This window comes from Phyllobates terribilis, unplaced genomic scaffold (assembly GCF_046119375.1).
Source record: "Phyllobates terribilis strain yellow unplaced genomic scaffold, ASM4611937v1 Scaffold_4__5_contigs__length_816908805, whole genome shotgun sequence".
NCBI lineage: Eukaryota > Metazoa > Chordata > Amphibia > Anura > Dendrobatidae > Phyllobates > Phyllobates terribilis.
Window position 1 is genome coordinate 772527724 of NW_027362764.1, and position 22554 is coordinate 772550277.

Genomic DNA, 22554 nt, shown 5'->3' on the forward strand with positions numbered 1-22554 from the left:
CAGGCAATGTTTCAGCATGCTACAACGAAGGAAAGTCAACTATAGAAAATACTCTTTTAATTAAAATCAACCTGTCACTGGGATTCAACAAATTTACATTAGGGCATAGATAACAAAGGCTTCAGAGGAAGCATTGTTTCGAAAAATGACTCACCCTGACCGGTCACTTACAATCGTCAGGGTGGGCACCGCCATCATTCGGGAATACATCACGTTGAATGCGCACCATATATGACTGCTGGTAAGTTCAGCACTAAATATATCCCTCTTTTCCAATTCATTCTACCTCCTGATGAAGCTTTACATAATAGCGAAACGCACGTTGAGGTTCTTGTTCCTTCTATTGGATGCGGACGGCGCAGTAATACTTACATTATCATGCCATTAGGTAATAGATCCCTGTATTGATTAGCAGTTCTACTGTTACTTTATCTACTTCGGATCTTTGCTTTAAACTACATTACGTTTGTTGAACCTGTTTATTTGATCCAATATTAGGGCTAATTTAAGTCTATGATATCATTATTATATCAAACTATGCAGTTCATGTAGAGTTAGAGCTTTAAGATTATAATGTCCTTGTAAAACCATCGATGTGACATGTTTTGTATATTTATACAGCACCGATAAGATATATTATTTATTATAATGATCCCTCCCCCCCCCCCCCCGGCTTTTTTAAGTTATTAGGGTTTTAGATAATTTTCTTGATTTTATTTTATTTTCACTCATTACTTTTTATACACATTATCAGTCATGTAATAGAAAAAAAATATTGGGGCATATTTATCAAAAATTCTTATTTAGTGCAAGTTTAGACAAGACACTCTTAAAATGGGCCGAATTTGGAAAAGTGGCTCACGCTGTTTGACAAATTTGATTTTAAGGATTTCTAGCCTATAAGTGGACCTGCTTTGTGCCAGAAACATGCACATCAATTTTGCTGTATTTTGCATGTTATGCCATGCCCATTTACCAACATGCCACACCCATTTGCCAATAAGCCATTCCCATTTTCAGAAAGGCCACGCCCATTTGTCAATAATGATGTAAATAGTGTCTAAAACTCATCATAAATATGGTGCAAGTCATGATAATTTTTAGTGCAAATTACTCTGCAATTCTGCCTCATTTAGCTTGATAAATAAACCCTATAGTGTCACACGGATCTCAAGTCACTGTATAAGCCTGTCCAGCCATTGACGTGAATTGGGAGCTCAGCTGCAGTACCCTAAAATGACCACTGCACAGTATGCGGCGCTGTGTTGTTACGGCTCTGTTCACTGCCGACAGTGCTGCAAATCGTTGATCGATGGTGGTGGTGGGTGTCAGACCTCCAACAATCCGATACTGATGGTAGTAGGTCATCAATATCTAAGTCCTGGTAAGCCACTTTAATTAGGTATTTATAGTGATATATTATATTTTGCAAGGAAAACGTATAGCAATGCAACAGAGTAATTGTTGTTATACCCATTGGTAGATTTAAAGGAAAACTTACAGTGGGTCCTCGGATTCCCCTTGGTCCCTGGTGTCCTGGTGGTCCAGGATCTCCCTAATCAAAAAATACAGAAAAAGAATAAAACAGTAAATCTCTCATTTCAGTTGTTCTAATAAGCAGGAACAGCATAAATGCTCAACACTATACAACTAATGTGAACGTCATCGATGTAACGCCCACCTATGAATTGCTTGTCTGTTCATTCTCCTTACTTCATGTTTTTCTGTGAAGCAAAACTTCTTAAAAAAACAAGAAATGGATGATCTCTGAACTGATGGTATTCAGATAAATTTTTTGGAAAGTTTTGAAGTTCACGGGTATTGCTTATAAGAAATATATCAGCAGGTGTGTGCTATGTAATCTGAGAGCAGCATGATGTAGGAGCTGAAACCATGATTTCAGTGATGTGTCACTTACTAGGCTGTGTGTTGCTGCTTCAATAAAATTAATGTTTTATCAGAAGGAGATTATCACTAAAGGACTAGATGTCTCGTGCCTCATAGTCAAATGCTCTGTGTAACCCCGCCCCCACCACTGTCTATGCATAGTGTACACAGAAATTTGCCAATCACTGGTGTGGGTGGGGTTATACACAGAAAGCTGCCAATCACTGGAGTGGGTGGGGTTATACACAGAAAGCTGCCAGTCACTGGTGTGGGCGGGGTTATACACAGATAGCTGCCAATCACTGGTGTGGGCGGGGTTATACACAACTCAGCATTCAGAGCACTGCCAGATCTGAAGCAGAGACAGCAAGGATTATATCAAAATGACAGCAAGCAGCCCAGCAAGTGACATATCGCTGCAATCAGGTTCTCAGCCCATACATCATGCTGTAAAATCCTGGTGATAGACTCTCTTTAGAGTTCAGTTTTTTTCCCAGAGTAATACTTTATCATATTGCTTGAGGACTTACATCTTTTCCTGGTAACCCTTCTCGCCCTGGAGGTCCTGTTATGCCCGGTTCTCCCTAAGAAAATAACAAAAATAATAACATTCCTACAAAAAAATGCAATTCTTTTCTTTTTCTCAAAAGTTTCTAGTGAAATTTAAATTCCTGTTGTGAAAATATCGACAATCGATTCTGAACGTTTTTGAGATATTTAAAAAAAATGAAAGTCAAATCTGATGCTGTGATTTGAGTAAAGTTAATTACGACTCTTCAGATGACTTATCTATTTCAGTTAATCATTGTATTCTCGAGCATATGTTTTTCAGAAATCTATGGGCCCGATGCATTGAGACCGGCAATGAGGAGGCATAGTAGAGTCAGACGCTACTAATTCATGAAGAGGTGCCTGCTTCTTCATGTATTTGTAGTTTCTGATGAGTGGCATTCACCTCTATATGCTACGCCAGAAGTCTTACTCCAGTCAGGGACTGGAGTGAGATTTTTGGCAAAGGGAACACCACAGCTGGTCATAAATTAGACTGTGGTGTCACGCCCCAGGCATTGCCTATTTCATCAGGGTTGGGAAAAACTGGAGTAAAAATACCAAAAGTCACAAATTTTTGGCGTAACTCTGAGTTTGTGACTTTTTAAAGCCCAAGTTCCGGAGAAAGAAAGCTTTGATGAATTGGCCCTATGTTTAATCCATTCTTCTGATATTCCTCCTAGAAATGTATGAATAAATTAAAACTGGGTTGAACTTACACTATCCAGCCAGTGTTACCAGTGCCAGACTGTGTAAGAAGACACAGAATGGACAAGAGACCTGGTAACACCCACTTGCCAATTACAAAGGAATATAGGATCCGATTCATCAAGCAGTTTTTACCAAACTTCAGGCGAAAAACTGCTTGAACTTTGCACAACAGTTTTGTGACTTTTGCCATTATTTTCCACCAACACAGCTAACTTTTTGAAAAGTGGGCATAACTCGGACAGGACGGGGCTGTGGGCGAGCACGATCAACACATTCAGAAAAATTTACATCCCAAAAGTAGCATAGTAGAGGACAAAAGTGTACATTTTTGACAGGCGTACTTTTCTAGCAGTGGCGCATGGCAATTGAAAGATGCATGAAGTTTATTAAAAAGGTGCACGCCTCTTAATGAATTTGGCTCCTCTTACTCCAGTACTTTTCTTGTTAAGATTGGCATACAAAACGCCCTGCTTAACAAATCGGGGGCCATAGTTCTAAAAACAAAGAAACAAAATTGGATTTTTTTGAAATTTATTAAAACACATGTCCTAAGTAGTTATAGATAGTATGGCAACAATTTATTATTTATTTAACGACCTTTAGTTTGGCTTCAGCCATGACGCTTTGATGGATGAACGCTCTGTAGGAAGATCAGTCTTGGGCAACCCTGGATAGGTCCACCAGGGTCTTCTCCACTGTTATCTTGATTGTATCAAGCCATCACATTGCTGGTTTTACTCTTCTCCTTGTTCTTTTTATTCTTCTGACCATGATGTCCTTCTCCTTTGATTGCTGTCTTCATACGAGGTGTCCAAGGTAGGTGACTTGATGCATGAACGAGCTGTAGGAAGATCGATCTTCTGCAAGCCTACATAGGTCCACTAGGGTCTTCTCCGCCGTTATCTTGATTGTATCAAGCCATCGGGTTGATGGTCTTCCTCTTTGCCTTGTTCCTTCTATTCTTCCAACCATGATAATCTTCTCCTTTGATTGCTGTCTTCATACGAGGTGTCCAAAGTAGGTGACTTGATGGACGAACGAGCTGTAGGAAGATCAACCTTGTGCAAGCCTAAATAGGTCCACCAGGGTCTTCTCTGCTGTTATCTTGATAGTATCAAGCCATCGGGTTGATGGTCTTGCTCTTCGGCTTGTTCCTTCTATTCTTCCGACCATGATAAACTTCTCCTCTGATTGCTGTCTTCATACGAGGTGTCCAAAGTAGGTGACTTGATGTATGAACGAGCTGTAGGAACATCAATCTTGTGCAAGCCTAAATAGGTCGACCAGGGTCTTCTTCACCATTGTCTTGATTGTATCAAGCCATCGGGTTGATGGTCTTTCTCTTTGCCTTGTTCCTTCTATTCTTCCGACCATGATGTCCTTCTCGTTTGATTGCTGTCTTCATACGAGGTGTCCAAAGTAGGTGACTTGATGTATAAACGAGCTGTAGGAAGATCAATCTTGTGCAAGCCTACATAGGTCCACCAGGGTCTTCTCTGCTGTTATCTTGATAGTATTAAGCCATCGGGTTGATGGTCTTCCTCTTCGGCTTGTTCCTTCTATTCTCCCGACCATGATAATGTTCTCCTCTGATTGCTGTCTTCATACGAGGTGTCCAAAGTAGGTGACTTGATGGATGAACAAGCTGTAGGAACATCAATCTTGAACAAGCCTAACTAGGTCCACCAGGGTCTTCTCAGCTGTTATCTTGATAGTATCAAGCCACCGGGTTGCTGGTCTTCCTCTTCACATTTTTCCTTCTATTCTTCCAACCATAATGTCCTTCTCCAGTGATTGCTCTCTTCGTATAATATGTCCAAAGTAGAAAAGTAGTAGCTTGGTGATCCTTGCTTCGAGTGACATGTCTGGTTTGATTTGTTCCCAAATTGATTTCTTTATTCTTCTTGAAATCCATAATACTGATGACGTCCTTCTCCAGTCTGCAATATTATGTTATTATCTACACTTTAAACCATAATTATGCGCAGTGCATCTATTAATCACTAATTTCCGGGCTCACACGTCGTCTTCTGTGTTGACCGGAAGTCGTTTTCTCAATGAAAGTCTATGAGGTTCTCATAGACTTGTGTTAAGAAAATGACTTCCGAGCCACACAGAAGGTGACGTGTGAGCCGGCTAGTGAGAACTGTGGTTGTGCGATGTTGAAAAGAATTGGACTGAAGGTGGGAATGGAACAAAGAAGCGCTGGGTAAGTATTTTAAGATATGACATAATAACAACTAAATAACTAAAGTGGTAGAAAATAAAAAAAAGTTAGGACAGTTCTACTTTGTCTTTCATTGACCCCGGGGCTCTAAGGGGCTCATGCACACAAGTGGTGGTCACAGATCCAAGAGTTCTGTGCTACAAAGCTATACACAAAAAAAACATCTATACTAAAGTAGACATTAAAAAAACAGAAGCGAATGCAATAATGAATCGGGCTCTTTGTTCACCGCTGTATGGAGGATCAACCGTCTTCATTCTGGGGATCGGTGGGTATGTCAACGGGCAGACCCCTGCCATCCGAAAGTGATGATATGTCATTATTTTCTCTGATGGAAAAAAAATTCCAAAGTTATTTCGATTTTAATCCTACACAACTTACTCTGCTGCCAGGTAGTCCCGCGTCTCCTCGGTGCCCCTTGAAGCCCTGAAAAAAAAAAAAATTATAATAATAATAATAACAAGAAATGAACAAAAAAAATCAAAACTGACAGTTTTCTCTATTTTCAGAATCTGCACCCTTTTGCAACTAATTAAAATTTTGGAATTGAATTAATGAAACTTAGAGACAGAGAAAAGAAAATTGTAAATTGACCACTTTTCTTATACAGCTCCTATAGAAACCGATATGTATCCATGGTAACAGACTACAAACGATCCTGCGTAGTCTGATCTTAGTCTCGTGTTACTGTTCATTTTTCCCATCCACTTGGTAACGTACCCAATGTTATAAAGGGGGTCGGTAAGAGACAGGTGGAGGGGCGTAACACTTGACTGCAGGGTGTTTATGTGTAACCTGTAACCATGGAGACACATAGCTCTTCATGAGAGCTGTATGCACAACACAGTAGGAGATTTTTAAGGACGGTTGCAGTTTTTGTCACAAATAAACAGATTTTCCCTTTGATTGGAATCCCCCTTTGTGACTCTTGTTGGTAGTTGATGGATTCATTGATCATTTCCTCGCAGCATTAATTAGTGCTGATCCCGCTAATGAGGATGACATCTGCGTTAGAGCGGATGAGATTTTCATCTTCTTCTGCTATATTTCTGCTTTTTGCGGCTGCACACGTTACTATTCATCACCGATCCCTTACAGGAGGAAGGCGGTAATAAAGTAGCCGAGTATTTATCAAGCTGTCGAGGTTTTCTATGCCCGAGTACAATATGTTGACAAATCTCATTGTGCGTTTTCTCACTTGTTTGCAATAAATGAGACTTTCACGGAGATGAAACTGTCATCTGGAGACCCCGGGAGGAGATTTTAGATGATGACTGACTATTCACACTACATACAACTGGGAAAGGATGATGTGGCTTTTTTTAACCAATGTTATTTTTTTCCGCCTTAAAGGGAATCTGTCAGCAGGTTTTTTTCCCATGCAATCTGACAGCAGCATAATATACGGACAGAGAGCCTGATTCCGGCGATTTATCACTGAGTTTCCTGAGTGCAGCAGTTGTGATAGAATTATAGTTTTCTCTGCCGCAGATCTAGCAGAGCTCAGAATGCTGAGCCCTCTATAACCCCACCCACACCATTGATTGGTGGCTTTCTGTATCTAACCCCACCCACACCACTGATTGGCACCTTTCTGTGACTAACGCCACCCACAACATTGATTGGCTCCTTTCTGCATCTAACCCCACGCACACCACTGATTGGCTCCTTTCTGTAACTAACGCCACCTACAACATTGATTGGCTCCTTTCCGCATCTAACCCCAGACACACCATTGATTGGCTCCTTTCTGTATCTAACCCCACCCACACCATTGATTGGCTCCTTTCTGCATCTAACCCCAGACACACCATTGATTGGCTCCTTTCTGTATCTAACCCCACCCACACCATTGATTGGCTCCTTTCTGTATCTAACCCCACCCACACCATTGATTGGCTCCTTTCTGCATCTAACCCCAGACACACCATTGATTGGCTCCTTTCTGCATCTAACCCCAGACACACCATTGATTGGCTCCTTTCTGTATCTAACCCCACCCACACCATTGATTGGCTCCTTTCTGTATCTAACCCCACCCACACCATTGATTGGCTCCTTTCTGTATCTAACCCCACCCACACCATTGATTGGCTCCTTTCTGCATCTAACCCCAGACACACTATTGATTGGCTCCTTTCTGTATCTAACCCCACCCACACCATTGATTGGCTCCTTTCTGTATCTAACCCCACCCACACCATTGATTGGCTCCTTTCTGTATCTAACCCCACCCACACCATTGATTGGCTCCTTTCTGTATCTAACCCCACCCACACCATTGATTGGCTCCTTTCAGTATCTAACCCCACCCACACCATTGATTGGCTCCTTTCTGTATCTAACCCCACCCACACCATTGATTGGCTCCTTTCTGCATCTAACCCCACCCACACCATTGATTGGCTCCTTTCTGTAACTAACGCCACCCACAACATTGATTGGCTCCTTTCTGCATCTAACCCCACGCACACCATTGATTGGCTCATTTCTGCATCTAACCCCAGCCACACCATTGATTGGCTCCTTTCTGTATCTAACCCCACGCACAACATTGATTGGCTCCTTTCTGTATCTAACCCCACCCACACCATTGATTGGCTCCTTTCTGTATCTAACCCCACCCACACCATTGATTGGCTCCTTTCTGTATCTAACCCCACCCACACCATTGATTGGCTCCTTTCTGTATCTAACCCCACCCACACCATTGATTGGCTCCTTTCTGTATCTAACCCCACCCACACCATTGATTGGCTCCTTTCTGTATCTAACCCCACCCACACCATTGATTGGCTCCTTTCTGTATATAACCCCACCTACACCACTGATTGATAGCTTTCTTTATGTAACCCCACTCATACCATTGATCGGCAGCTTTCTGTATCTAATCCCATCCACACCAGTGATTGGCAGCTTTCTGTGTACACTGCATATTGACATAAAGAAGCCAATCAGTGATGGGGCTGTGGTTGGACCAGGAGGCACCAGACACCTAGTCCTGTTGTGATAATCTCCTGCTGATAAAATACTGATTGTATTGAAAACGACAAAACCCAGACTTCTAAGTGACACATCACTGGAATCAGGGTCTCTGCCTCTACATCATGCTGCTCTCAGATTACATAGAAAAAAAAACTACTGACTGATTCCCTTTAAAGGGTCTAAGTCTTCAAGAGAAGATATTCTCTGTCCATAATATTTGGAAATCATAGAGGGGCAGAAAGCAGCTCCTCATTGGACAGAATCTAGCTGTTTGTGCATTACATTGGCTAGCCATTCATCCATTTGGCCACCATTTATTATTTCTAGAAGAGCTTATGTCAAGGCAGGTCTTCCCCTGCCCCTTCCCTGCTGTCATCAGAGGATGGGCTTGTCTTAGAGACAATTAATTATGGGTGAGTTCTGTCCCACCATTTTGGGGTATATTGTAGAACAACTATGGGGTACATATAAAGTGTTTAAGAAGTAGATGGGAGGTCTTGGGAAAAAAAAAATCAAACCCCCCATAATTTTTTCTACTGTGTTTTTTTGCAAATTTGACATATGAAAGGTGTTTCCAGATGAAAAAAACTAGTTAAAAAATAACTTCCTAATAAAGTTTTATATCCTCTGGTGCTTTATTTCCCATTGCTTCTCTCCTCCCAAATCCCTGTGTCATGTGCAAACAGAGAACAACACTTCCAATGTCGGCACATAACTACAGACAGCTAAGCCAGCCCCCTTCTATGTCTCTGCAATGGCGGTAACAGAAAAAGGGAGGAGATTTAGCTATTGAAATATCAGCCTTCCCGTTAATTCACATGAGACACAGTAAACACTGACCTGTGTTAAAGCATAGGGCCGGAATTATCTTTTTTTTTCCCAGTGGAAATCCCCTTTAAATGGAATGTATCATCAAAAATGACCTAATATTTGAATCAGTTTTTTTTTTTTCATTTTTGACATTTTTTTTAATCTCATGATTGGTATTAAAAAATACAAATTTTATAATTCTCATGCTGACCACCGGGATTAGTTTAGACACGGTTCTTTCAAGAAGATTTTTCATCGTACTCATTATCATTAAAGACAAGATGACAATTATCACCTCTACACACAGATGATAACACAGGATTCATTAATCACAATATCCAACATCACAGCTCACCTCCTCATCCTCCCTTCAAAATTACCTTTGTACACGCTCATTAGATGCTTCAATACAAAAGATAGAGGCGGAGTCAGTGTATTGCTGCTAATGTACATGTGCATTCCCTGAAAGTATAAGTCTAGAATAGGCCCAATATCCAGTGGGAAAATTGAAAGATTTCTATATTATTTTTTTTTTAAATAAAGATAAAACAAAGTAAAAAATACCAACAATATTATAAAAAAATATATATGATATAAACAGCGGAACATTTTCTGAATACAAATTAATTTAACTTTAATTTAGCGGCTCAGTACGATTACGATGGTACGCAATCCACAATATGTCGTCATTGTATATCTTGTTACTTCTTTTTTTTTTAACAATACACATTTGTTTTTGCCACATTCTGAGAGCCATAACTTTCCACTTCCTGTTTCATTGCTACCTCCTGTTTCATTTCTTCTTCCTGTTTCCTGTTACCAGAACGCACTGCATTATGGGAACTCACAAGACACTATGGGAATTCACATAGATCCCAGAAAAAGAAGTTCCAAGAAAAAAAAAAGACCACATAACTCAAAATAAATATAAAATGAAATAATAGACTGTAAAAACAATGGGGTCATGGTGGACTGAGTATCCCTTTAAGTGACCATTCCAATCTTCCTAATTAAGATGGTCTTTCGTGTAGCGGAAATGTCTTAATATATCACTTGGCCTCATGTGAGAGACATTTAGTCCATGTTCCATATCCTGTACCTGCCTCACTAAACACCATAATTGTACATGTGTCCAGCATTCAGCCGCTGATCCCGACTTTCGCTCGGTAAAAATATTGATTTCCAATAATTGTTCGGAAGTAATTTTCCACTTTGCTGCAGAGGGTGTTGAGCTTCATGTGGCTTCATGGGGCGACCTCCATCATTATGTCAGCGTTCCTTGTATTTTTCAATGTCGTGAGACAAAGGAACATTTATTTTTCGGATTTTCTGGATGTACCTGTAAATCAGGTGCCATGTGCAGTGATAGCTCCTACTCCAAATTAAGGGTCTACTATGTAACACATGGATATAGGAGGATGGCTTTATCATGTTTACAAATAAGAATTATTTATTTGCAATTTATTTTATAGCGCCAACTTATTCAGATATGTCGTACAAAATATTGCGGCCATTAGTCACTCCCTGTGTATAAAAGGGACTGATCTAGTTGTTTTTTTTAAAGTCCAATCTATCACAATATATTATTAATTCAACCCATGTGATAAACGGCACGAAAATAAAATATAAACACCAGAATTCCTTTTTTGCTTTGGTCACTTCAACTCCTTCAAAAAAATGCAAAAAAAGTTTTATGTCAAAAAATCTTATGGTCACCCATGTGGTTCATGGACCCACTGTGCCAAGGGGCTGGGCTTACCTAGGAGGGGCGTAGCTAAGAGGCTACCTGGTGTTCACTGGAGCTCCAGATGGTAGAGTCAGGCTTCAGCTGCAGGGAGCCGCCAAGTACCACTCCTAGGCAATCCCCGGTACTGCAGCAACTGACCCCATGGATCAGGTACGCAGACACGAATATGAACTCGGACTCCATTCAGACTAGTAGGTTCTGGATCCTCTGGCGGAATGGTTACTGACACAGAGTCTAAGACAAGGGTGATTTGGAGATTGGTTGTAGAAATCCGGATATACAGGGGGGTGACAATAACATATAGAACAGTCCCAGCAAATACCCAAGATGGTGCAAAATTACACGGTCTCACCCTTCCGCTGGCCCGATGGGAATAGAGCAGCTATGACTTTGGGATTTCCAGGGCCAACTATCTCAAAAAGTAGTAGCCCACTTTGGGTGGACACCCACAGAGAGGAGGTAGCGGCAAGCTTAGGAAGCTAGCAGTCCATTGAGGTACAAGGCCAGGAGACCCAAGGGTCCCACCCTAGCTTCTCCAAACATATCCATGGAAACAGGTTACCAGATGGTCCCAACCTGGCTTTCTCTGAACATATCCATAGAACCAGGTGACTGGATGGTCCCAACCTGGCTTTCTCTGGGCGTATCCATGGGCTCCAGGAGACTGGAGGGTCCCACCTGGCAACCCAAAACAACATATCCATGGGACCAGGTGACCTCATCGTCCCAACCTGGTTTCCCCAAATGTATCTATGGATTCGGTGATAGTCAATGGAGCAGATCTGTATCTTTCCAGCCAAGGCTGTGGTCCATCTTGATGGAGCCATGTGCCCTGGTTGCTGTCCGGAATAGCCTCACTGATTCCCCTTGCAGAACGATATAAATTCCTCTTTATATTTACATCTGTGGCTCAGGTTATCATTCACAGGTCAGGGGAGAAGGTGGCAGGGGCTCATGTCTCATTGTTTGAGCATTTAATCTATTTGCATAGTTGGTATCCCACTGGTCTGCAGATCAACAAACTAGCTGGCCTAGTACAATATGTAATTAGCAGACATCATTGTTCCAAGACTCTGAGTCGCCGCGTTGCAAAACCGGCAGACAATACATTGTAGGAGCTGATATAAGATGTAAATAACAGCCATTCATCAATTAACAAATATCAACTCAAGTGATCAACATCCAGGCTTATTCAAACAATAGTCTGTGTTGATCAACCAAAGAAGAACACAAATTCAAAAGTAAAAATAAAGGTTTATGGCTCCTGGCCTACGGAATTTATACATCTGGATAATTAAGATTAAAAGCTGTTTCGTCACTTTGCTACCCCATCTTAATTAGTCAAACGTAATAAACTTCCAAACACCCTTCTCGACTTATTGGGGACAGTCCATCAGCATGTCTTTAAGCACTATACTGGCTGGAGATATGAAATCTGTGGGCCACCAAAGGCTGGGGGACAGTGAACATCGCCTGGCACAAAGGCAGTGGAACTACCGTCTCGGGGAGGGGATCTTGTGGACTGAGACAATTGTATTTTGGACATTTACCTGGAATTACTGCATTACCATGGATGTGAGGAATAAAATATTGCTGCATCATGAACCAGCCTAGGTGATTGTTTACAACCCACAACCTCACACACACATTCAGATACATGGCCACACACGGACCGGGGGACGAGGTTCAGGCACTGGCTGCACAAGGACCAGGGACTTCGGGTTCAGGACTGGCCACACATGGACCAGCGACTTCAGGTTCAGGACACTGGCCACACCAGGACCAGGGGTCCTCACAACTCACTAGTAGAACACAACACTAGTCAATGATTTACTGCTGCTTTGGCACCTCCCTATTAGGGGTGGTGCCATTTATGCTAAATGCCTCCCAGCCATTGGCTGGGCGCATCTTACTATGTGTGTGCTGCCCCTTTAAGAGCAGGGGAGTGCGCGTGCACTAGGCACGCCGCTAGGAAATGTGGCGCACACAACACATGGAGACAGGGAGCGTGCCGGCAACCATGCCGGGGACCACACCGCACAACCAGGGCGGTGAGTATACCGGTGTCCCTGCATGGAGGGTGAAGGAGAACCATGCAGAGGCGCTGACAATAGCGTTACAATTTACAAAACAAACTAACTTTAAGTAAAAAAAAAAAGTGTAGTGCTCATTATATAACATTATATACTACTCTGGAATGATGTAACGTTATACGAGATGTTGCAGCAAAATAAAAAATATAAAAAATAAATAAATAAATTTAACATTGCCTATTAATCATACTAAATTGTAGAATCAGCTACTAGGTCATTTCTATCATACTGCAAACACTGTAAAAACAAAACCCTAAAAAACAATAGCAGATTTGCATTTTTTTCACCAAAAAGTTATGGTTCTTGGAAAAAAGAGAGGAAAAAAGGGAAAGGTAAGGGATTAAAAAAAAAAGATAGCGTCAGAATAATACAAACGTGAACTTCCCCTATACATTTTGTATGGATTCCCTTGTCCCATATGATGATTGCTTAGTACTTTTTACATCTTCATATACTTACAGGAAGTCCTCGAGCCCCCTCTCTGCCGGGGGGTCCCATCTCTCCTGGTTTTCCCTATATAAAATAGAACATGATTACCAAACGGCAAATACATAAAACAGAAGTTAGAAAATCACAGAATATAATGACAAAACAATGTTGCAATTGTCTCTTTTAATTAGTCAAAAAAGGGTTTCCAGCATCAGGATCTGCCATAAAAAGCCATGATTTTTTTGGAGATTAAAATCAGAAAAAGTCACAATACCAACCCCCCAAAAAACATAAAAAATCTGTGAAAACGCGTTTCAGACGGATGTCTTTAGTCATTGAGAATTGCACTTTAGAACAGTGCTTGTGTCCCTGGAGGTGGTCTAGGACAGTAAAGAAGTTAATGGTTATGTTCCTGGTGGTCTAGGGAACTATAAAATATAATAGCAATGTCCCTGATGTTCCAGGGAAGTAAAGAAACAAAATGAAATGTCCCTGGTGATCCAGTAGGTAATGATTATATTCCTGATGGTCTAGGGAAGCGAAGAAGATAATTGTAAGGTCCCTGGGGGTCTAGTAAATAGTAAAGTGATGGTAATATCCCAGGTGGTCTAGAGAAGTGAAGAAGGCAATGGTAATGTCCCTTATGGTCTATGAGGTAATGATAATACTCTTCGTGGTGTATGAAAGTAAGGTAAAGAAGGTAATAATAAAGAAGGTAATAATAAGGTAATAAAAATGCTCCTGGTGGTCTAGGGAAGTAAAAAAGGTAATAATAATGCTCCTGGTGGTCTAGGGAAGTAAAGAAGGTAATGGTAATGTCCCCGATACTCCAGAAAAGGGAAAAAAGTAATGAAAATGTCTTTGGTGGTTTAGGGCAGTTAAAAAGGTACTGGTAATGTCCCTGGTGGTTTTGTGCATTAAAGAAGGTAATTGTAATCACCCTGGTGGTCTAGGGAAGTTAAGAGGTTAATGGTAATGTCCCTAGTAGTGTTGAGTGAGTATGTTTCATTAATTCTTTCGGCGAGCACCCTCGGGTGCTCACCGAGTATTTTGGCACGCTCTGCTTTTTGTTTTTACGGTTGCCGCGGCTGCAAGTGTCACGAATGTTAGACAGCTGTGACACATGGAGAGATTACCTGTTCGACAAGCAATCTCTGCATTTGTCACGGCTTTCTAACAGCCTTGACACTTGCAGCCGCGGCGACAGTAAAAAAAAAATCCGAGCATGCCAAAATACTCGGTGAGCACCCAAGCGTGCTCGCCGAAAGAGTTAATGAAACATACTCGCTCAACACTAGTCCTTAGTGCTCTAGAGAAGTGAAGAAAGTATTGGGAAAATACCTGATGGTCTATAAAGGTAATAATAATGTCCCTGGTGCTCTAGAGAAGTGCAAAAAGTAATGACAATGTCCTTGGTGGCTTATAGTAGTGAAGAAGGTACTGGTAATGTCCCTGTTGGTTTGTTCATTAAAGAAGGTAATTTTAATGACCTTGGTGATCTATAGAAGTGAAGAATGTAATGGAAAAGTCCCTGGTGGTCTATGAAGTAATAATAATGTTCCTGGTGGTCTATGGAAGTAAATAAGGTAATAGAATTGTCCGTGGTGCTCTACAGAAGTGAAAAAAGTTATGAAAATGTCCATGGTGCTTTAGGGCATTAAAGAAGGTAATTGTAATGACCCTGGTGGGCTAAGTCAGTGAAGAGAATAATGGCGATGTCCCTGGTGATCTAGGGCAGATAAGAAGGTAATAATGAACTCCATAGTGGTCTAGGTCTAGGACAATCTGTCTGGTGACTAGGCCTGTGAAGAAGGTAATGTCCTAGCAGAGTGAAGTAATGGTAATGACGATGATAGTATAGGACATTTAAAAAGCTCATTTTAATGACCCTGGTGGTCTTAGGAGTGATGATGGTAAAGGCAAAATCCCTGTTGGTATAGTGCAGTTATAAAGCTCATGATCATGTACCCGGGTAGTCTAGTGATCTGATAAAGGTAATGGCAATGTCTAAGGATCTAAGGAAAGGGTAATGCTAATGTCCCTGGTGTCCTAGGGACAGTGAAAAAGTTAAAAGCAATATATCTGATCACTAGGGCAGAGGAGAAGGTAATAGGGCCTGGGACAGCGAAGAAGCAATGGTAAAGTTCCTGGTGGTCTACGGCAGTGGGGGCTCACAGGGTCCATTCTCATTTTGGGTCATATTTGATTATAAAAGGTTTGTTACGCCCAATAAAAACAAAGTCCCTTCTGGATACAAAGAAACAAACACAGATTTTAACCGAGGACACAATTACTGTAGAGTGATAGGGTCATTGTGGACGTATCTAATGAGCAGCTCCCAAGGTACAAGACGGCTAGTTCTTCTGATGAGCCCTAACGTAACCGTGCACAGCACACCGAAAACACCCGTCATATAAAATAAATAATATAAGAATTATTCATCAAGGCTTTCCATCTCCAGCAAAGGAATTACACATCAAATGTCAGAGACAGCGGCACCATGAGACCGGGGAGAGCCCTGTGATCAATGAGTGAGGAGCCGTGTTTGTACTCGCTGGTTGTTTTGTTGACTCTCTGATAAATAACCTCAGTGTGCGCTCCCTGAGCTGCCTGCATTAATATGCCAGACACCATGGGGAAAGCGAGGAAGAAGACACATTCAGGAGACGTGCACACCAGCCCTGCATGGATAAAAGAGCTGTAGATATACCGCAACTCAGTGCACCAGTGTATGTGCTCATACCGTTACTCTGCATTACCAGAAGTCACACCTCAAGAACACAAACTTATAGATTGTTATTACCTTTTAAGTTATGTCAATATATTCATTTAGAATATAATTTCTTATATTCTGATAGAATTATAGTAGCAGTAGTATATTATAGTATTATTGTAGTTATATTCCTGTACATAGGGGGCAATATTATAGTAGTTATATTCTTGTACATAGGGGCAGTATTATAGTAGTTCTATTCTTGTACATAGGGGGCAGTATTATAGTAGTTATATTCTTATATATAGGAGCAGTATTATAGTAGTTATATTCTTGTACATAGGTGCAGTATTATAGTAGTTATATTCTTGTACATAGGGGGCAGTATTATAGTAGTTATATTCTTGTACATAGGAGCAGTATTATAGTAGTTATATTCTTGTACATAGGGGGCAGTATTATAGTAGTTATATTCTTGTACATAGGGGCAGTATTATAGTAGTTATATTCTTGTACATAGGGGGCAGTATTATAGTAGTTATATTCTTGAATATAGGGGCAGTATTATAGTAGTTATATTCTTGTACATAGGGGCAGTATTATAGTAGTTATATTCTTGTATATAGGGGGCAGTATTATAGTAGCTATATTCTTGTACATAGGAGCAGTATTATAGTAGTTATATTCTTGTACATAGGGGGCAGTATTATAGTAGTTATATTCTTGTACATAGGGGCAGTATTATAGTAGTTATATTCTTGTACATAGGGGGCAGTATTATAGTAGTTATATTCATGTACATAGGAGCAGTATTATAGTAGTTATATTCTTGTACATAGGAGCAGTATTATAGTAGATATATTCTTGTACATAGGAGCTGTATTATAGTAGTTATATTATTGTATATAGGGGCAGTATTATAGTAGTTATATTCTTGTACATAGGGGCAGTATTATAGTAGTTATATTCTTGTACATAGGAGCAGTATTATAGTAGATATATTCTTGTACATAGGGGGCAATATTATAGTAGTTATATTCTTGTACATAGGGGGCAATATTTTAGTAGTTATATTCTTGTACATAGGAGCAGTATTATAGTAGTTATATTCTTGTACATAGGGGCAATAATATAGTAGTTATATTCTTGTAAATAGGAGCAGTATTATAGTAGTTATATTCTTCTACATAGGGGGCAGTATCATAGTAGTTATATTCTTGTGCATAGGGGGCAGTATTATAGTAGTTATATTCTTGTACATAGGGTGCAGTATTATAGTAGTTATATTCTTCTACATAGGGGGCAGTATCATAGTAGTTATTTCTTATACTTAGGGGGCAGTATTATAGTAGTTATATTCGTATACATAGGGGGCAGTATTATAGTAGTTATATTCTTGTACATAGGGGGCAGTATCATAGTAGTTATATTCTTGTGCATAGGGGGCAGTATTATAGTAGTTATATTCTTGTATATAGAGGGCAGTATCATAGTAGTTATATTCTTGTGCATAGGGGGCAGTATCATAGTAGTTATATTCTTGTAAATAGGAGCAGTATTATAGTAGTTATATGAAATATTGACTAGTCCAAAAAATCAATCCAAGCATTTGTTAATATACTTGCCACAGCCATATTATTGAATAAAAATGACTTACTGCTTCCCCAGGTGCCCCCGGTTTTCCGTCCTTTCCATCTTTGCCAGAGATGCCCTTAAAATAATTAAAAATAAATGTCATCATCAATATGCAAAAAAAAATCCTCCATCCGTTTGTCCCACAGACATCACCACTATGAAAAAATAACCATTGCCTTATACTTAAGGGGTTGCATGGGACATTCCCTACTTTTAAGAAGCTTTCCTGGACAACAAGTTGATGCATGTGGTACAGTCCAGGACAGGTCATCCAAAAGAACAGATCAATATATATGAATCCTGAAGAAGGACACCAGCCTCCTCTATTAACTATTGGAAAAATTTCCTAACGGTGCTTTCACATTGGAGGCTTACGTCTTCGCAAAATGGGATTCGGACTTAAGCGCCGACGGGGTCATGGTGTATAATGGTGCCGACAGAGTAAACGTGCGCTCTCACGTGCATCATTTTCGGGCATATACACCTACTGGAGTCAGGCATTCAGACATAGTTGACTAATTGTCCGACGTAAGCCCCGGCGAGACCAATAAACAGGTGGCAAAACACAATGTGAAAGACCCCTAATAGGGTACAGTATATGAAATTTTCTAAACCGGACAATCTCTTTAATAACAAGTTGTACTAACCGGTAGACCTGAAATTCCGGGTGGGCCTTTGGGTCCCGGTGGTCCTTCCTTCCCCTGAAACGAACAGAAGATTTTAGAAAATTAGAATTATGCAGATCATTTAATATTCAATAAAAAAATCTACTATGGTTAAAGGGGTATTCTCCTTTTATTTAATTTTTGTTAGTTAGAAAGCATGAAAATAAGCAAGTTTGCATTTGACTTGCTTTTCCTATCTGCTGCAATGAGAATGACTACCTCCCCGCTCCTCTCAGAAAAGCAGCACCGGCAGTTTCCAGAGCAGTTCTCTACATCATGTCTCTCACTTTCCTGAGCCGTTTACTTGTCCAAATATGCTGTTATGATAACGAATGGTAACAGTGTCGTCTCAGAACAAACATTGACATTAATGTGTGGTTGCAGAATGAAGCTTCTCACCAGAACTGTCACTCAAGGAGGAGCACCCACCCCCCAACCAACCAGTACGTAAAGCAGCTGTGAGAGCTCTGAGCTGCTCAGGAGACGCCTCCAGAATACCCCTTTAACTAAATTGATAGGTAGTTTTAGTTAAAAAGAATATGTCATCAGAAAGAAAATTGATAAACTTTTTAAATTTTCCATATCACTATCCATTATTAAATTGTGCAATCCTCACGCTGTTCTCTAGTACTAATAAAATACTGATACTTCCTGTACATAAGACTTTCCGCAACATAATTATCATCACAGACACGGTGATAATGACTGATAACACCTCTATACAGTATACAGTGAATAACACAGGATCCACCCTTCATAAGAGGTGATATCACAGCTCACCTCCTCCTCTTCCTGTACAATGACTGATAACACCTCTATATACAGTAGATGACACAGGATCCACCATTCACAATAGGTGATGTCACAGCTCACCTCCTCCTCCTGTACAATGACTGATAACACCTCTATGCAGTATACAGTGGATAACACAGGATCCGCCATTCATAATAGGTGATATCACAGCTCACCTCCTCCTCTTCCTGTACAATGACTGATAACACCTCAATATACAGGAGATAACACAGGATCCACCATTCACAATAGGTGATGTCACAGCTCACCTCCTCCTCCTGTACAATGACTGATAACACCTCTATACAGTATACAGTGGATAACACAGGATCCACCATTCATAATAGGTGATATCACAGCTCACCTCCTCCTCTTACTGTACAATGACTGATAACACCTCTATATACAGTAGATAACGCAGGATCCACCATTCACAATAGGTGATGTCACAGCTCACTTCCTCCTCCTGTACAATGACTGATAACACCTCTATACAGTATACAGTGGATAACACAGGATCCACCAATCATAAGAGGTGATATCACAGCTCACCTCCTCCTCTTCCTGTACAATGACTGATAACACCTCTATATACAGGAGATAACACAGGATCCACCGTTGACAATAGGTGATGTCACAGCTCACCTCCTCCTCCCACTGTATAATGACTGATAACATCTCTATATACAGGAGATAACACAGGATCCACCATTTATAATAGGTGATGTCACAGCTCACATCCTCCCTCTCCTGTACAATGACTGATGACACCTCTATATACAGTAGATAACACAGGATGCACCATTTATAATTTCACAGCTCACCTCCTCCATCTCCCTTTATAAATACCTTTGTCCAGATCAGACCTTGCTCAAAAAATTAATTTACAGATGTCTGAGTCAGAGTCAGTCTGATGATGCCTGTGTCTATGTGGCTCCTGGAAATTACTGGAAATGTGAGTCTAGTATTAGACTTAGTGGATTTAATGTGAAAATTGCAAGATTATTTTTTTTTAATTAATTTATAGATAGTTGTATGGAAAAAAAACACCAATGGGTCATTTTATGGTGACACATTCCATTTATTATTAGTATAAGATAGCCAGATGTATAGTTGGACAGGCCCTCTACTGTCATTCAGGGGCATTTCTGGACATAAAATGACCCTCACGAGCCCCTATTTTGGAGATATATCTTCCAGGAAATTCCGATAAGGTCCAATCCGATAACAGCTTATAGTAAGGGTCTAACCCAAAGCTACTTTGGCATCGACAACCACTAAAAACTATCTTCACGTTGCTCATTGGGGTTGTCATCAAAGATGGACTGGAACATGGGCGATCAAGGTCTAGCAGAAGAACAGCCTCTTTGGAGCCAATCACTTTCTAATGTTGGGCAGAGGGGGGTCTCAACGTGGTCGTTGGATCTATGTTCAAACATCGTTCAGCCTTAAGGGCCGATGGTATTATAAATGGTCTAAGGTAGGTTTCGAGGACCCTGTTAAAGGTTATATTCGTAGCACCCAGGATCTTCAAGCTAATGGTGGACCTCAGAATAATATCTTGAGTCCGACTTTGTTGGTCACCAAGCCTTCCATATTGGCATGCCATTCGCCTTTACAAAACTCTGGACATTTATATGCTGAGGGATCGGTGGGAGCCTGGATGATGACCACCTATGGGGCTTAATGTTGACTTTGTGGTCGTCTCCTAACAACTCAGAAACCAAAGGTAAGAAAACATCTCCAGGTAACAATTTGGGTTGAGGACATCATAAGTAGTGGATGTTATGGTTTCTTGATATCGCTATCCTGTACACACGGCTCATTAGCCGAGTCACTTTGTAGTTTGCCCTCAATTCCTAGAAGCAATTTTGGTTTTCCTTGTCTCCGTTTCTTCAATCTCGGAATTCAATCAGCGCTCAGCAGTTTCCCGTGGTGATGAGAAGCCCGTTATGAGCTTGTCTCTTTTGTCTCGGTAAATCACCTTTCTCCAGACGGTGTTCACAGCGGGAGCCGGGCTCTGCCTTCTGCTGAGAGTGAGAGCGCTGGGCGGGGGTCCATTGTGTTTTCATGTAAACATGGAGAACACCACCACCCAGGAGGTATTGCAAAACATTTCTTTAATAACTTTCTCGCAAGTCCGTTTTTTCGTGGTTCTCTAGGGGTTAATTGTGCAAAAATTACCGATAATCTGGTTGTTTGCATCATTTAAGAAATTTGCCCTTATAGGTAAACTCAAATTTGATATATCTTTATAACATTTAACGTAAAATATTTACATTAAATATTATAAAGATATATAAAATATACTTAATTTTTGCTTAGAAAATAATAAAATCAGATGTAACTATTGTTACTTATTCATAAAAGAGTTTAGATGAAGAAACTGGTGTAAAATACTTTGAAAAATTATACAATTTTTATGCAATGAGGAGTTGTAAAATACTGTTGCGTCTTTTGGCATTTTCTCCCCAGTTTTGGACAGCTGCTGAGTAACATCCTGTATTATACCCCAGAGCTGCACTCACTATTCTGCTGGTGCAGTCACTGTGTACATACATTACTGATCCAGAGTTACATCCTGTATTATACTCCAGAGCTGCACTCACTATTATGCTGGTGCAGTCACTGTGCACATACATTACATTACTGATCCTGAGGTACATCCTGTATTATACCCCAGAGCTGCACTCACTATTCTGCTGGTGCAGTCACTGTGTACATACATTACATTACTGATCATGTACTGATCCTGAGTTACATCCTGTATTATACTCCAGAGCGGCACTCACTATTCTGCTGGTGCAGTCACTGTGTACATACATTACATTACTGATCCTGAGTTACATCCTGTATTATACTCCAGAGCTGCGCTCACTATTCTGCTGGTGCAGTCACTGTGTACATACATTACTGATCCTGAGTTACATCCTGTATTATACTCCAGAGCTGCACTCACTATTCTGCTGGTGCAGTCACTGTGTACATACATTACTGATCCTGAGTTACATCCTGTATTATACTCCAGAGCTGCACTCACTATTTTGCTGGTGCAGTCACTGTGTACATACATTACATTACTGATCCTGAGTTACATCCTGTATTATACTCCAGAGCTGCACTCACTATTCTGCTGGTGCAGTCACTGTGTACATACATTACATTACTGATCCTGAGTTACATCCTGTATTATACTCCAGAGCTGCACTCACTATTCTGCTGGTGCAGTCACTGTGTACATACATTACATTACTGATCCTGTACTGATCCTGAGTTACACCCTGTATTATACTCCAGAGCTGCACTCACTA

General features: G+C 40.6%; 1 protein-coding gene across 2 annotated transcripts in view; it reads right to left on the reverse strand.

Annotated features, from left to right (window-relative positions):
- COL22A1 (collagen type XXII alpha 1 chain) overlaps positions 1-22554 on the reverse strand; it is a 519049-nt gene that overhangs the window by 63006 nt on the left and 433489 nt on the right. For both annotated transcript variants that reach the window (XM_073679923.1, XM_073679924.1), the window contains 6 exons: positions 18434-18487; positions 17809-17862; positions 13469-13522; positions 5756-5800; positions 2418-2471; positions 1502-1555 (listed from right to left, as the gene is read on the reverse strand). In XM_073679923.1, coding sequence (XP_073536024.1) covers positions 1502-1555; positions 2418-2471; positions 5756-5800; positions 13469-13522; positions 17809-17862; positions 18434-18487 — 315 coding nt within the window. The remainder of the gene's footprint in view (positions 1-1501; positions 1556-2417; positions 2472-5755; positions 5801-13468; positions 13523-17808; positions 17863-18433; positions 18488-22554) is intronic.